Below are 14,153 nucleotides of genomic sequence, written 5' to 3'. Positions count from 1 at the left end.
GGGTAAGGGTTATAATCCACGAAGAGGGGAGGAGCAGATTTTAAATGGATGGCAGATGGAAACAAGAAAGCTTTAGTCAGTTCTTAGAAAATAAAAAACCCTAAAGCAAAAATAAAATAAAATAAAATAAAAAATCCCCAAACCATAGATGTCTGTAACGAAAGCAGTGCATTCAGCAGCTTTTACAGCTGATGAGCTGAAATAAGACACTCGTGTCAAAGCAGACAGAATGAATTTGCAAGAATAATGTGAATTCTTCAGCTTTTCTTCTGACAGCCTAACACCTAAATAATTAAATGTTTAAGTTTTTAGTATTTAAACATTTAATTTTAAACTATAGGTGAAGAAGAACTACATCTTATAGCTGAAGAAAAATTACATGAAAAAGCTACACATTTTATCTTTCTCAAGACGCACAGAACACAACGAATGGCAGAGGGTGGAGTGGGGAGACAAAGTTTCTGACAGGCTGTACAATCATTTGTGCACAACCAGTCATTACCAACAACAGCAACAAAAGACACAATCCTTACATAGATATAAGTCTGGATGTCTTGCACTTGGTCTGCTTTTATTTGTTTTGGGTAACCATCAGAACACACCTGCTTTGATCCAAGAATTTTTTTCTAAATGGTGACATAAAAATATGGAAAGACCATGCAAACCCTAATGAGTTTCTCTACAACAAAGTAAAGAAAGATATCACAGCAATAATTCTGTAAATATAAAGAAACTTGCATCAAATTCTATTGGGGCCACAGTATCTTTTTGCAAGAGAATTTGGAATGGAATATATAGTCATTCAAATAAATAAGCAAGCAAGCAAAAACCTCTCCAACATGATTTAAAACTTAAGTATAGTGAAACATCTTCTAGTCTTAAAATACTTGGGTCTAAAAACCTCCCATTACAGTCTCATTCTTTAGGAAAGGTTCTGAAGTACTGTGGGTTGGATTTCGAAGTAAAAAAAAAAAAAAAAAAATCAATGTAAAAAAAATTATACTATCTTTTACTGACGTGACCAGTAGTTAAAATATACCTAAAAGAGATGTCCTTAAATAATGTATTAAAAAAACCATACACAAAGCACTTTGATCTCTGCCATGAGTTCAGTCTTTATACTTTAAATTTTCTAACTTCACCATTACTTATTTCTTTGTTTCCTGAAGGCCAAAGAGTAACATGGTATAGAAGCAGACAACAGGAGTATAAAATTAAGTTGACATTAGGTTATAAATAGCACAGGGGACAATTTTATCAGCTAAAATATATAGTGCTTACTCTGGGCCTAGGCAATGTCTTAAGTGTATTAAATATACTACACATCATTTAATCCTCACAACAATCCCATGAGTGTCCTCTTTATTTTACAGATGAGTATACATAAGTACAACTTTAAAAAATATGGAAGGGCCATGATTCAATCTGGGCAGTATGGCTCTACAGTCTGTGATTTAAATCAATACTTCTCAAATTTTTGTAGTACAAATCTTTTGGTGATCTTGTTATAGACATGAGATTGTGCATTCCTAACAAGTTCCCAGATGATGCTGATGCTGGTCAGGGCAGATACTTGGAGTAGCAAGGCTCTAAATTACTATGCCACACTGCTAAAGATTAAGTTACTAAAAAAAAAAAAATATTCTAAAAATATACAGGATCAGGGAAGAATGTGATATTATCTATTCCTAACATGGTTGAGAAGAGCCTTTACCCAGAAGGCATTTGCCATTTTTTCTATTTGTAAAATTTGTAATTTTACTGAGCATTTCTACTTATTTTTAGGACTCTTGTTGAGTGCTACCACTGTTACTCTTCCTGGATTTTTTGGCCTTGGAAAGAGGAGAAGGATCTGCTGGGTATGACTCGTATATTCACCACCCTGGTCTCCTCCAAGCCCAGCTGTCTCTTCTTTGATTCCAAGATGCAGGAATCAAGTTAAGAAAGAGACAAATAGGGCTTCTATATCCTGATAAATCACTTAAGCAACAGTGGAAGATAGTTAAATCTACTTCTTTCCAAAATAGTCAGTATGCATAATAACCCCAGAAAGACTTCCCTAGAAAAAATTTTTAGAGATAAGTGCTAATGAAAATCTTTTGATAAAGAAGGAATGGGAACAAATTCCTTTAAATTACTATGTCCTAAGTGTATGTGTTACTATTCTGGGAAATGTAGAAATGGATCATTCATTCATTTTACCGGGGCCTCAAAATTGTGCTTTTTAACAATCGGGCTTACGGAGAAACTCAGCTTCCAATAAAACAGCAAAAATATAAATCTTAAATTTAAGAAGAAATATAACAGAACTGGACATTTTGTTTCCTCACTATGAATCAGTATATAGCTGCCAAAAATGCTAACTGTAATCTAATAGATTTTGGGGAGAATATGAAGATGCCATGTATCTGTCCTTGGATAGCATTAGCTAGAAGCAACCACATTAGATGTTAATACGTGGCAATTATTTTGCCTCTAAAAAGCACAATTTTCCACATTTGCAAGTTTCTGAGTAAACTGTCAAAACCTTAATGCTAAGAGATTTGTGCTATTTAAAATATCTCCATGCAAAAGTTTATACAGCAGATGAAGTTTTTCTTTCTAAGTGGCAGATATTAATGAAGCGGCCCTAATGACACACCAAAGACAAGACAACACCCACTCAAAAAAATTCCAAAACATGCACAACAACTGACCCAAAACATTGAAAAAAAAAAAATACCTTCATTTTTGTCAGGTGATGATGAACCTAAAGTATAGAACAAGAACTCAGTATGCGGCTTGTCTTTTTGAAATTAGCTTTGTCTTTATCCACTGGTCAATCTCCTAATATAGTAATATATAAGCAACACACTTATCCTAACATATCACAAACACAGAACTGATAGGTAATACATACGCTGTGATTGAGACACCATTTTTGTTCGACTTCTTCCTCTAGAATCTGTCTTGGCATTTCCTATGCCAGCAAGTGGCGTTGAAAGCTTTGCTCTCACCCGACCTAAGGAATAAAAATTTTTACATAAATAATGGCATTTTTGTACAATAGTATTTAGTAAAGAGGGAAAAAAATCTCACTAAAATTTTCTAATTGGGTGTGTTTTTCAAGTATTGTTAAATTCTGTTAATAATATAGTCCTCACTTACAGGTTATACTTCTAAAATTTTGAAAATACATACTACTTTTTATGTGTTGCTCCATAAGCTAACTTTCCATCAAGTGTAAGAGTAAAGTCAAACTAAAAGATTTCCATTCTTTGTTTGATTAGTCCAGTAGAGTTATAATTAAGAAAATTATCATTGGTATTCATTTCTTAATTGGTAGTTCCAACTCTAAAATTTCAGTATCCATGAAATTTATTCTCAAATCCAGAGTATTGTTTTAAGTATAAGCCTAATCTTAGGAGCAACAACCCAAACAATCCATTTGACTGAAAATGTACTTCTAAGGGGATTTGCAAGAATATTTTACTAGGTAAAATATTTAATCATTTTATCCTGTGCTAAACATCAGATTACTACAGATATATATGGATGTGTTTACCACTGTCTTCCCTCAACCAACCAATTTCATTTATAAAATGATTTGAGAGGTAACTATCACACAAAAGTTAGCAATTTTCTCAACACATTTCCTTCTCTACCTCTCAGGTGCACTCTCTTCTCCTCTACCAGACTCATTCCCTCCACAAAACCAAGTCACAAACATCTATTTCTAGAGCTCTTAAACCAAAAGAGATAATGCTTATTAAAGTACTTAATAAACTGTCATTAGTAAAAAATATATATATATCCCTAGCAGGTACTTGGTGTTCTTAAGATACAGTTTCAACCACTATCACATCAGAACCAATACCAAACAATCATAAAGAAGGGCTCAGAATCCTTTTTATTAAAAGGTATAATTTGTAGGGCAATTGCAATATATTGCCTATTCTGATGTGGTTATTATCAGTCAGGAAAAATATCCTGCATAGTAAGGAGAAACAGCAAAATTAAGAAAATTTTTAAAAATTAAGAAACTACAAAATTAAGATGAAAGTAAGAACTGGAAATAAAACCAAAGCAAAACCAGAAATGCAGTTGGTAAGAGTCCTGCACTCTATCAACTTCTTCAAGGCTCCATAAAAAAGCCCACAGTCTAGGCCTTTCACCCTTTTAAGAGTAGGATACAATGTTCTCCTGACTAAGAAATAAAACAGAAAGATAAAATTATTATTTTAGAAATGCAGCATTTATCCAATATAACAAAAAAATTAGGGTATTTTGATGATACTCTTCTAAATTACGACACAGTGCCAGAAACCATTTTTATAAAGAATTCCAATTTAAAACCTAAAATATGAGCAGCTTTCCAATATGTCAGAGTAAATATGAGAAAAAGAACAAGTTAACCCTATTTGGTTTTGTATCACATCCATGTCAGACTTAGGGGAAAGAAAATGTGCATCCAATCAGAGATTTAACAAGACAGCCTTCAGGTAGGATAAATATAAAAATTAAATTTTTCCCCTCTCTACAATCTAAAAGCGATAAATTTTTAAGTAAACTGGCTTAGTAAAATAAAATATTATATCTAGCACGTTTTTTGTACTCTCAAATTCAAATCACATATATAATTCCCCAGTAACTAATTCAAAAACAAAGATACATTTAAAGGCTGACTAAATACATTTAAAAGCTGATGGTATTTAAACTCCAATAAAGCAATGGCACATGCTTCCCAAAACATAAATGAGTTGGCATACATTAAAAAAACATAAACACAAAAGCAAAAGAAAAGTATTAATGTCACTATGGAAATAAAATGAAACTGTGTGCTAACTTTACACTAGATATTATTAAACATGTTAAGCAATTGTTTTTCCAGCATGAGATGATCCAAGATACAAAGCAAAACTCCAGAATGAAAAAAATAAAAATCCACATATATAACTAACATAACCAAGCATAAAATGCAGAAGCTACCACAGTGGCAAATAATACAGATTTGCAAAGAAATTAGCCTATTTTAGTTTTTAATATTGAATTCCCACTAATGAAAATATTAATGTAGAGGTATTTGTGTTACTAGCAAAATGTATAATTCTTACCATCTTCAGATGCTGTTCCTAAATAAGAGAAATAAAACAATAACATTTCAACAAATTCTGCCAATGCTAGTTGTTAAGACCTACTTTGTGACTCCCACCCAAAACTAAAATGAAAGGGTAAAACAAAACCTCCTAGTCTAATGGCCTTCAATTAAGGTTCATTTTGAGAAAGAACAAAGTTTGAGGTAACCTAATGACTCAGAGCACAAAAAAGGTTAAAACCAGACAACTGGAAATGGCAAAATTCCATAATGTAAACTTCTTTCTGCTGTATTTCATACCCAAAATTTGAAGTGGTGAAGAAAATCAGAAAAACTAATCACTCAAGAAAGATGCAACTGTTATCACTTCTCTTTGAAAGGAAGATTTTTATAGATCTTTCCAAAGTAAGAATACTTTCTGTGCCTTTTCAAAGTTAGTCCATAAGAGAACTGGAAAAGCTAATTGACAAACATGAGAATCAAATTCACATAGGCCTCAATTAACCCAATATTGTCACCGCAGCATTATAAAGACCTATCAATCTACCAGCTATTGACTCAACATTCATGTGCACTCCCTAAAATGTCAATGAAAATGAACAAAAGTGACCAAATATAAATATCACAGCTCACTTCTACTAAAGGGCAATAACAGATGTCTCTGTGTGTGTATATAGATATTTTTTGAAATATACGGTTGAGCATCAGTAAGAGTAACACATCACATAACAAAAGTGTTTTTTCAACTAGGCTGATGTTTCTGACCCAAACAAGAAAATATTTTGATCTGAAAAGTCAGAATGATTTGTTTTGAAAGGATCCATATCTCAGTGACAGAAATCATATCAAAGGGTTTGGTGAGCTTTCACTTCATTCAATACATTTTTTAAAATTTATGAAATACATTAAACATCAGAGAAGGGCAGAGACTAACGTAAGTAACATTCATGTACCCAACCCATGATTAAATGTTCCATTTCATCAGAATGGGAGGTGTATCAATTTCAGAGTTTAAGCAAAAACGGACAGAAAAAATACAGTTTTCCGTTTTTCCTAGATCTCATACTGTGACTTACAGATTCAGTATCTTTAAAGCTCTTTTATAAAGCTCAGATTCCTAGATAACATGAAGGTACCTAATGAAGTGAAGGGAAAGTGTGGACAATATTCTGTCTAGTAACAGACAAAAAATACCACACAGATAAACAATACCACACTGAACCAAGTAGCTACAGATAAACTGTAATCATTTGAATAATGAAATGAAAAGGGCAAAGTTTAAAGTAAGTTAAGTTTTGATTAAATGTTAGTTTAAAAGTCACTCTTAAAAAGATAGCATCTATAACTTGCATTTTATATTCATAAATAACCAAATGAATCTGAAAAACACGTAATTTGTCTCTCTCTGTATCAGAGTTAGTAAACTAAAGAACTGAATCAAATAACTTATGAGATTCTTTTCTATTCTTCTAAATCTGGCATTTCAGAGAAAGACTTAAGAAATCAAGATTATTACTAAGAGCTCAGGTAAAAACATTTAAGATAACTGATTTAACTTAGAACAAACAGTAACTTGGCATTTGAGTAGTTGAGAAGCCCCAAAATAGATGTGCCTAACCTAAAATAAAATGAGAGCATTATGTAGCCATTTTCACATTAAGACTAAGGCTAAATAAGCAGTCTATTTTCAGAAATTAGGAAAATGAAGATATTAAATAGACTCCGAGAGCCATAAAAAATCTTTAGTAATAGAATTAGGAATTTCTTACCATCCATCTTGTCAGAAGTATCCTCTTTGATGAAAAGGCAAGTAAAGAACAGAGGAAAACTTAGTATATTAGAAAAAAATGATTATATAAACCCAGAAAACATTTTTAAGAAGACAATTCATAGCATAGACATACACATGAAGCTTGTTTTCAACTAAAACATGAAGATGAGGTTCCTGTGATAAAGACAATAACAACAACAAACCCCGAGAGTGAGTCTGATTTTCACTAAACTCGAGAGAAGCTGGCGAAGCCCATGTCCTAACCTTGGAGCCTTACCATCACCAGGCAAACCCCCGCTTTGGTCTGCTGAGGTTCTCCTAATCAGTCACGCCTTGCCTTGCTGCTGCTTTTCCTCTGTAGCCTACAGGATACCCCCAAATTCTACTCTTTAGCTCGCTCATCACTGTCCTGTCTAGTGCCTTGCTTCCCCATCCCACCCTTTCTTAGAACTCTCAGTCCCTGTAAAACCTTAAGTCTGGATAAATATACTCAGTTTTTCTACTCCACTACCTGAGGTGCCCAATAAATTACAAAACCATGAAATCATGCAGACTGGCACTACCAAAACCAGGGATAATTATCAGGCTTTGCCTGTAGTGCTTGTGCAGGAAAGTGTTAACGTACCAGGTTTGAGCTGATCTGGCCTTTGGTAACTTTGTTTTGGGTGCTCCCTATATCAATGATAAAGTTATTTTGTATAGGAGGTGAGAGTGGAGGGAGGGATACTGAGGTCTTAGGTGAGCTTCCCTGGGCAGAAACACTGTGTCTATGTTCCTGCCTTTCATTGCTGGAGGAAGGACCATGTTCTGGGCAGCTCCTCATCCTCACCTCTGGGAGGGAGAACTGTGCCTAGACTCCTCCAGACTATCTGATGAGTCCTTTCCCCTTGCTGATCCTGCTGTGTCCTTTCACTAAAATAAACCTCAGCCATGAATATAACTGTCTCTGAGTCCTCTGAATCCTTCTATCAAGTGCCCAAATATGTGGGTGGTTGTAGGAAGTTCAGAAGAATGCCCCACCACTTGTGCCCCCTTAATGGATATTACAAACTCAAGTCACTTCTCGGACACTATGCTTTTTATTAGCACACGATCCTGACTCTGACTCCTCAGGCAGGAAGTCACAATGACCTCTCCAATGACACTTTTCTTAATGCCCAGCCCCCAAATATCTCTGAATATACCTCCTTCATATATCTGAATATACTGCCTTCATATCCTTCCTCTCTACCTCAGTGAAACTGGTGACCCTTCCATACCCAAGGTGAACTCCCCAGCTATGCTCTATACTCCCTTTCCTCATGCCTTCCATGAAATGTTGGTCATAAATTATCTCCTCTCATCCTTGCATTTTTAACTTTGTCTCTCTACTGACTCTACCACCTTAGTATACAAACATATTTAACTCCTCTGATCTTAAAAAATAAGTTCATTAACCTTTAACTACAAAAAATTCCTACAATGCTCTTTCAGCTCTTTGCTTGACCATTAAGCACAGCAAACATGTATAGATTCTTCTTCCAACTTCTTCACAATTAACTGAAATCTCACTCCTGTCCACATGACACCAGCAAAACCATTTCTTTCCCACTTAAGCAATTCCACAAACCCAGTTGTTGAGAATATCCATAAATATGCATACATATACCAAGGTTTCCTTAACACAAATTCCTGTCTCCCATGGCACCAAGTTCCTCTTCAGGATAAAGTTTTAAGGGTAAACTTCAAAACACTCATAATATTCCTCTTCCCAAAGGATTTGGTACTTCAGTGGAAGAAAAAACCCAGTGGCAACTGCTTTAAGGAATGTACTGAGTTAAATATTGAAAGATTACAGTAAGAATAATTCTCTAATGACTTCGAAATCTAATCTCTAGCATAGAGCTCTCTTGTAAATTTGTACCATTATATCTCAGTGCCACTAATGTATATATGTATGTGCATAGGTGTGTGTGTGTATATATGTGCGTATATCTCACTATACCACCATGCCTCCTGAACACCTCCAGTGTAATGTCTCACAAGGACTTAAAACTCAAATGCATAAAACTCAACAAGACTGAGAGGCTCTTCTGAGTACAGAAGCACGTATCTCTGGTTCTTGGGTGCCTAGCAGGGGGCCTGGCAAAAACTAAGTGCTCGTTGAAGTGTTTCCTGAAAAGCAATGGATAATTCTTTCTTTTTTTAAATCCTCACTTGAGGATATTTTTTCCATTGCTTTTCAGAGAGAGTGGGAGAAACGGAGAAACACTGTCTTGAGACACATCAATTTGTTGCCTCCTGCTTGCACCACGACCCGGGATGAGAATGAGCCTGCAACCAAGGTACATGCTCTTGGCTGGAATCAAACCCAGGACCCTCCAGTCCATGGGTTGGCGCTCTCACCACTGAGCCATACCGGCCAGGGCTGGGTAATTCCTTCTTATCCATAAATGTTCACCATAACAAGCATGGCTCAAGGTAGAAAAAAAGAAGAAGTGCACACCAGTCCCTGGTATATAGGAAAGCTGGAGGGGGGGATGAAGAAGGGAGAGGGGTGAAAGAAGGAGGGAAGGGAAGAACAGAGAGAGAGAGAGAGAGAGAGAGAATTAGGAACCCCATGATCTAAGTCCTGGACAGAGCACAGGAAACTAGCGCACTGTCCCTGAGAACCGGGTCAGAGAAAGAGGAGTCCGACAGAGGGACACCTTTCCCTTCTGCAATGGAGCAAACATGCAGCTCAAACCTTAAAGAACCAAAGGAATAAATTAAGTCAGTCTCACGACATTATCATAGGCTTTGTTATGGAAAAACAGGGCTGCAAATTAGTTTCCAGTTCACATCAGACCACTTCAAGTACGGTGTCTTTGTGGAATTAAAAATAATAAGATATTAAGTGTATTTTATTTTTAAGACTCAGGAAGAATAAGTTTTATTTTTATTTGTTTTCCAGTTTCTCCCCACTTAAAAGATTAAGGTACAATTCATGTATCATAAAACTCACAATTTTACAGTATACAATTCAGAGTCTTTAATATATTCACAAGATTGTACAACCCTCATTACTACCGAATTCCAGAACATTTTCATCACTCCAAACAGAAAGCATGTGCCCATTAGGAGTCACTCCCTAGTCCCTTCACTCCCAGGCCCTGGCAACAACTAATTTACTTTCTGTTTCTGTGGAATCTGCAACTGTGAGTACTGGGATGACGCTCCAACCAACTGAGCTACCCAGCCAGGGTGGTAGGCACCAATCTTAACCTTGTTGTTGTATTTGTAGGTCTTTCAATTTGCATTTGTTTGATTACAACTGAGGTTCAACATTTGTTATGGTGTTTTGGGGGGCAATTTCGATATAAGCTTTTCTTGACATATGTAGGATATTTTTCTATAAAAAAAGCTTGTATGTTTCTCATAGACATTTTAACTTTTTTTGTAGTATGTGGCAAACACTGTTTCCCTTTTAGTTTCAGCCACTTGACTTTGTTTTCACACTTAGGATTTAAATCTGAGGGACTCTTCCCTCAGGGGCTTTTGGCCTTATGTCTGGCAATTCCTTCTCCCACCTGAGATTAGACAAATAACCAACTACTAAGTTTTTATGAAGTTGCTTTATGTTTTTGTTCAACATTATTATCATCTGGAATAAATTTTTATATGATGTAAAACATGGCCCTAACTAAATTTTGTAGCCAATTGTAAGCCATGTGTCTAAACACCATTTACTGAATAATTTCTCTTTTCCTTACAGAATGCAGTAGTGTCAACTTCATCATGTATACTACATTCATACTAGTCTCTCCACTTCCTCCTGTGCTCCAATGAACTGTCTGCCTAGTGTTGCACCAGTACTATCAAGAGAAAGAAAAACGAAGCACAAAACAGAGATAAGCAATGTGGATAACCAACCTCAAACTGTAAAGTTGATGGGCATAAGAAGCAAACTCTGAGTAGCACTAGGAAACATAAGCCTAAGCTTTATGATTTAGTTTTGCAGTTTTCTCATACCCTCAAAAGGGTTTAATTTCTTGGTAAGGGAACAAAAGTGGAAGAAAGAGAAAAGAGAAGCTGGATACAAAGCCAGTGCCCCTCCTAAACTTCCTTAGAAACCAGTGGCAGTAGTGCAGAGCTATGAAAAATCTATAGGCAAATCATGGAATCAAGAACTGCTCTTTGATCAAGATGATTAGGAAGACAAGAGGGAAAAGTGGAAACGTGGCAGCTTACATGTCTCAGAACCATGGCCCAAGTAGAGAACCATATTAAGACACAAGGCAAGAATAAAACAGAAATAATTATATCGCCACCATTCTGACTTCACTGAGACCAGGGAGAAAACACTGTATAATGTCCCGCGATTAGCTGTCTTACCTAGTGATGCATAGGAACCTGGATTCAGGGCACCTGCGCCTAAGCGCCCACTTCGCATGGCCTGCCCAGCAGCATGATGTGCCTTGGCACCAGCAGCAGCATTCACATCAATGTCACTTCGAGAACGCTGCAGGCTTCCTGGAAGGGAACCGGCTTTGCTGCTGCCTGCTGCTACTGTGGGAAACAGAGCAAAGGTAACTACATTATTTCAATCACTGCAAACAGTATAAAACTTATATAAACTTGAAACCACAACACCTTTTCCTCTCCCAGAAGATGGGAAAATAACTTATTTTGTAAAATTCATAGGACTGTTTCATAGATAAAGAGATTTTACTTCTGGCTGCTCCATGCAGGTGAAGCACTATACAAGGTAAACAGGTGGTGGCAGTGTTGGTTTTCCACTATTAGAAAAATGCGAGGGGGACTAATCCTGGAGTGGGGTTACTCAGAAAATAATGCAGGTTCTGCCACGCTTAGGCAATGCAAATAGGTAATTAAATTTCTCGTCTTTAGTTTTTCAGTTTTAAAAATGAAAAGTTTTACAAACAGTGAGCTGTGACACATTAATAGGCTGTGAAATCAACTGAGTGGGTCAGGACAAGCATTTTAAAGAAATGAAACAATAGAAAACAGAGTATATCCATCACAACTAAAGGGTAAGTAGTGCTTCGTGAAACTTCAGATTATTCTATATATGTACACATGTATGTAATACACACATAGTATATGGACTATTGTACGTCTATAAGTGTATATACTACATTGTATATATTATATGTAGTATACGTACATTGTATACAAATAGAGGTACAGTGCATATTTGTGATATTAGGTTACTATATAAAATGATTTTCTCACTGTAGGTAAGATCAAAAGTTTAAATGTTTATAACAGTTTAAAAGGTACACTTTAAAAACTTTCAAAGCACATCAAAATAGTTTTTAAAAGCTAAGCCGTTTAACACAATAGTTTTAAAACTGTTAATGTGACCCACAGTGAGAAAGTCATTTTACACAGTACCTTTTACCTTAAAATAGCTTTTACTTTATTTATTAAATAAAATATGTATGACTCTTACTTAAAAAGGCTATTTACCTCTTCCAGCCACAGTTGACGGGTTTGCTGTAGACCATTTGGAAGAAAAGGGGCGACTGCAAGGTAAAAAGAAAGATGTAATTTATCACTCCTCTGATAACAATTAGTGAAATACCACTGAGTTTTCTAAAGAGTTGAGAAGTATACTTCTAATTTTAATTTTCCTTTTACAAATCATGAGACAACAGTTGTTACATATCAATGGCATCTCAATTAGCTGTGAAGCAAAAATAAAATCAGTAAAAATGAATAAAGACTGTAAGCTCTACAGATAAAGGGACCAGTTTGCTGTTGTTCACTCTGGTCCTTGGCACACACTACAATGCTCACCACAGAGGACTCAATAACTCCTCAACACTTGTATCCCCCGGTATTTCACTTAGAGGGAGAGAGGTGGTGTTATTACTAGCACAGAGGGAATTCAGAGTAGCTAAAATCTTTCTTACCTAGGTCATAATGGTTGTGGCCACTGGCCAATCCTGCAGTTACCATGCAGGTATCATACTACTACAGCAGTGCCACTGCGTGACTGTGTGGGGCCAAGAACAACGGCTAAGCACTACTACTGAGGAGAACATGTACAATTAGAAAGCAAAACAGCTCCAACCATCAAAGAACCTACCATCTCTCTTAGTAACTCTTTCGATTATCTTTATGCTATGGTATTATACAGCCCATAGATAAAGAATATAAGTGTGTAAGGAAGACCTGAAATGTATATAAATTTTAAAGGTGGGGGAAGAGAAAAGCAAAAACACCAGGTTAAAGCCAGGCTACTGAAAAATATTCTTTGAGTTATCAAATAGTAAATTTGGTAGCCAGTTATTAAACATAGTATTATATTATTTATATAGCTGTTCCCTAAAATTGTTACCTTATTAGACTGAGGCAGGCAACTTCAAGATTCACAAGATTTAAAGTTGTTTATGTTTAAAGATGTTACCCTAAAGTAACATAAAGTATCTTGTTTAGATCGTTGCTACTCAAAGTATGATCCAAGGACAAAAAGTACTGACTGACATCACCTAGAAGCAAGTAAAAAACGCAAAACCTCAGACCCCACCCAGATCTACTAAATCAGATACTGCATTTTCACAAGATCTTCAGGTGATGCAGATACACTTTAAAGTTTGAGCATAGTATATAAAAGCAAAGGGAAGAAAGCACAATGCTTATCAGAGGTGAAGGATTTATCACAAATTTAAACAGACTTTAGACTGGTAAATATTCCTACAATAATTATTTTTTTTAAATCAGATCCTGTATTTATTCTGAAAATGTGTATTTTACTCAACTTTAGTATAGTACTCACAAGACCCTGTGAGGGCTTCCTTGAATTTTGTACTCTAGTGCCTCAATGACTTCACTCTGGTCCTACTCCTGCATCAGAAAGCTGCCAAGGAAACCAGCAATTTTTGTGGGGTCAAGGTCCAAAGAGACAGAAATTAGAGAGATAAGCTCACATTCTGTGAGCTGTTCTTCCCTGGGGAAATCTGCAGGTACTCTGGCCACTGCTAGAGAGTGCAGAAGGCATCTGAGACTTGAGCAATCTCAAAGGGCTAGAGAGCCAGAAAATAGGGCTACAGATGCCAAGGCAGTACGGATTGCAGCAGCTAACACAATTATGAGAATGGACTTAAAGAGAAGTGAGTCAGATACTAATTTTGCCTGTTAGGGAACTGCTGAAATCTGAAGCTGTGAAGAGATGAGGAAGGAAAGCAGTGTAGTTTTTACCAGTCACACAGTGTTGCCTAACAGTTCTGAAGATGACTTTTGAATTTCCATGACAATGCCCTAGAAACGAGCTACTAATTGTATAAACTATTTTGTGAGTATTAAAAAAAAAAAAAGTATATA

The 14,153-nt window shown here is 35.9% G+C and overlaps 1 protein-coding gene across 4 annotated transcripts in view; it reads right to left on the bottom strand.

The window, feature by feature from the left end:
• The window catches only part of CLASP2 (cytoplasmic linker associated protein 2), a 119,218-nt gene that overhangs the window by 45,367 nt on the left and 59,698 nt on the right, over nt 1-14,153 (bottom strand). For 3 of the 4 annotated variants that reach the window (XM_087824879.1, XM_087824882.1, XM_087824883.1), the window contains 3 exons: nt 12,297-12,352; nt 11,199-11,372; nt 2,900-3,001 (listed from right to left, as the gene is read on the bottom strand). In XM_087824879.1, the coding sequence (XP_087681005.1) occupies nt 2,900-3,001; nt 11,199-11,372; nt 12,297-12,352 (332 nt within the window). The remainder of the gene's footprint in view (nt 1-2,899; nt 3,002-11,198; nt 11,373-12,296; nt 12,353-14,153) is intronic. The other variant, XM_087824880.1, reaches the window with a different exon arrangement.

Source organism: Miniopterus natalensis, chromosome 15, assembly GCF_054644295.1.
Source record: "Miniopterus natalensis isolate mMinNat1 chromosome 15, mMinNat1.hap1, whole genome shotgun sequence".
Lineage (NCBI taxonomy): Eukaryota > Metazoa > Chordata > Mammalia > Chiroptera > Miniopteridae > Miniopterus > Miniopterus natalensis.
Note: the sequence above shows the minus strand (reverse complement) of the source record. Positions and strands in the feature narration are given on the sequence as shown.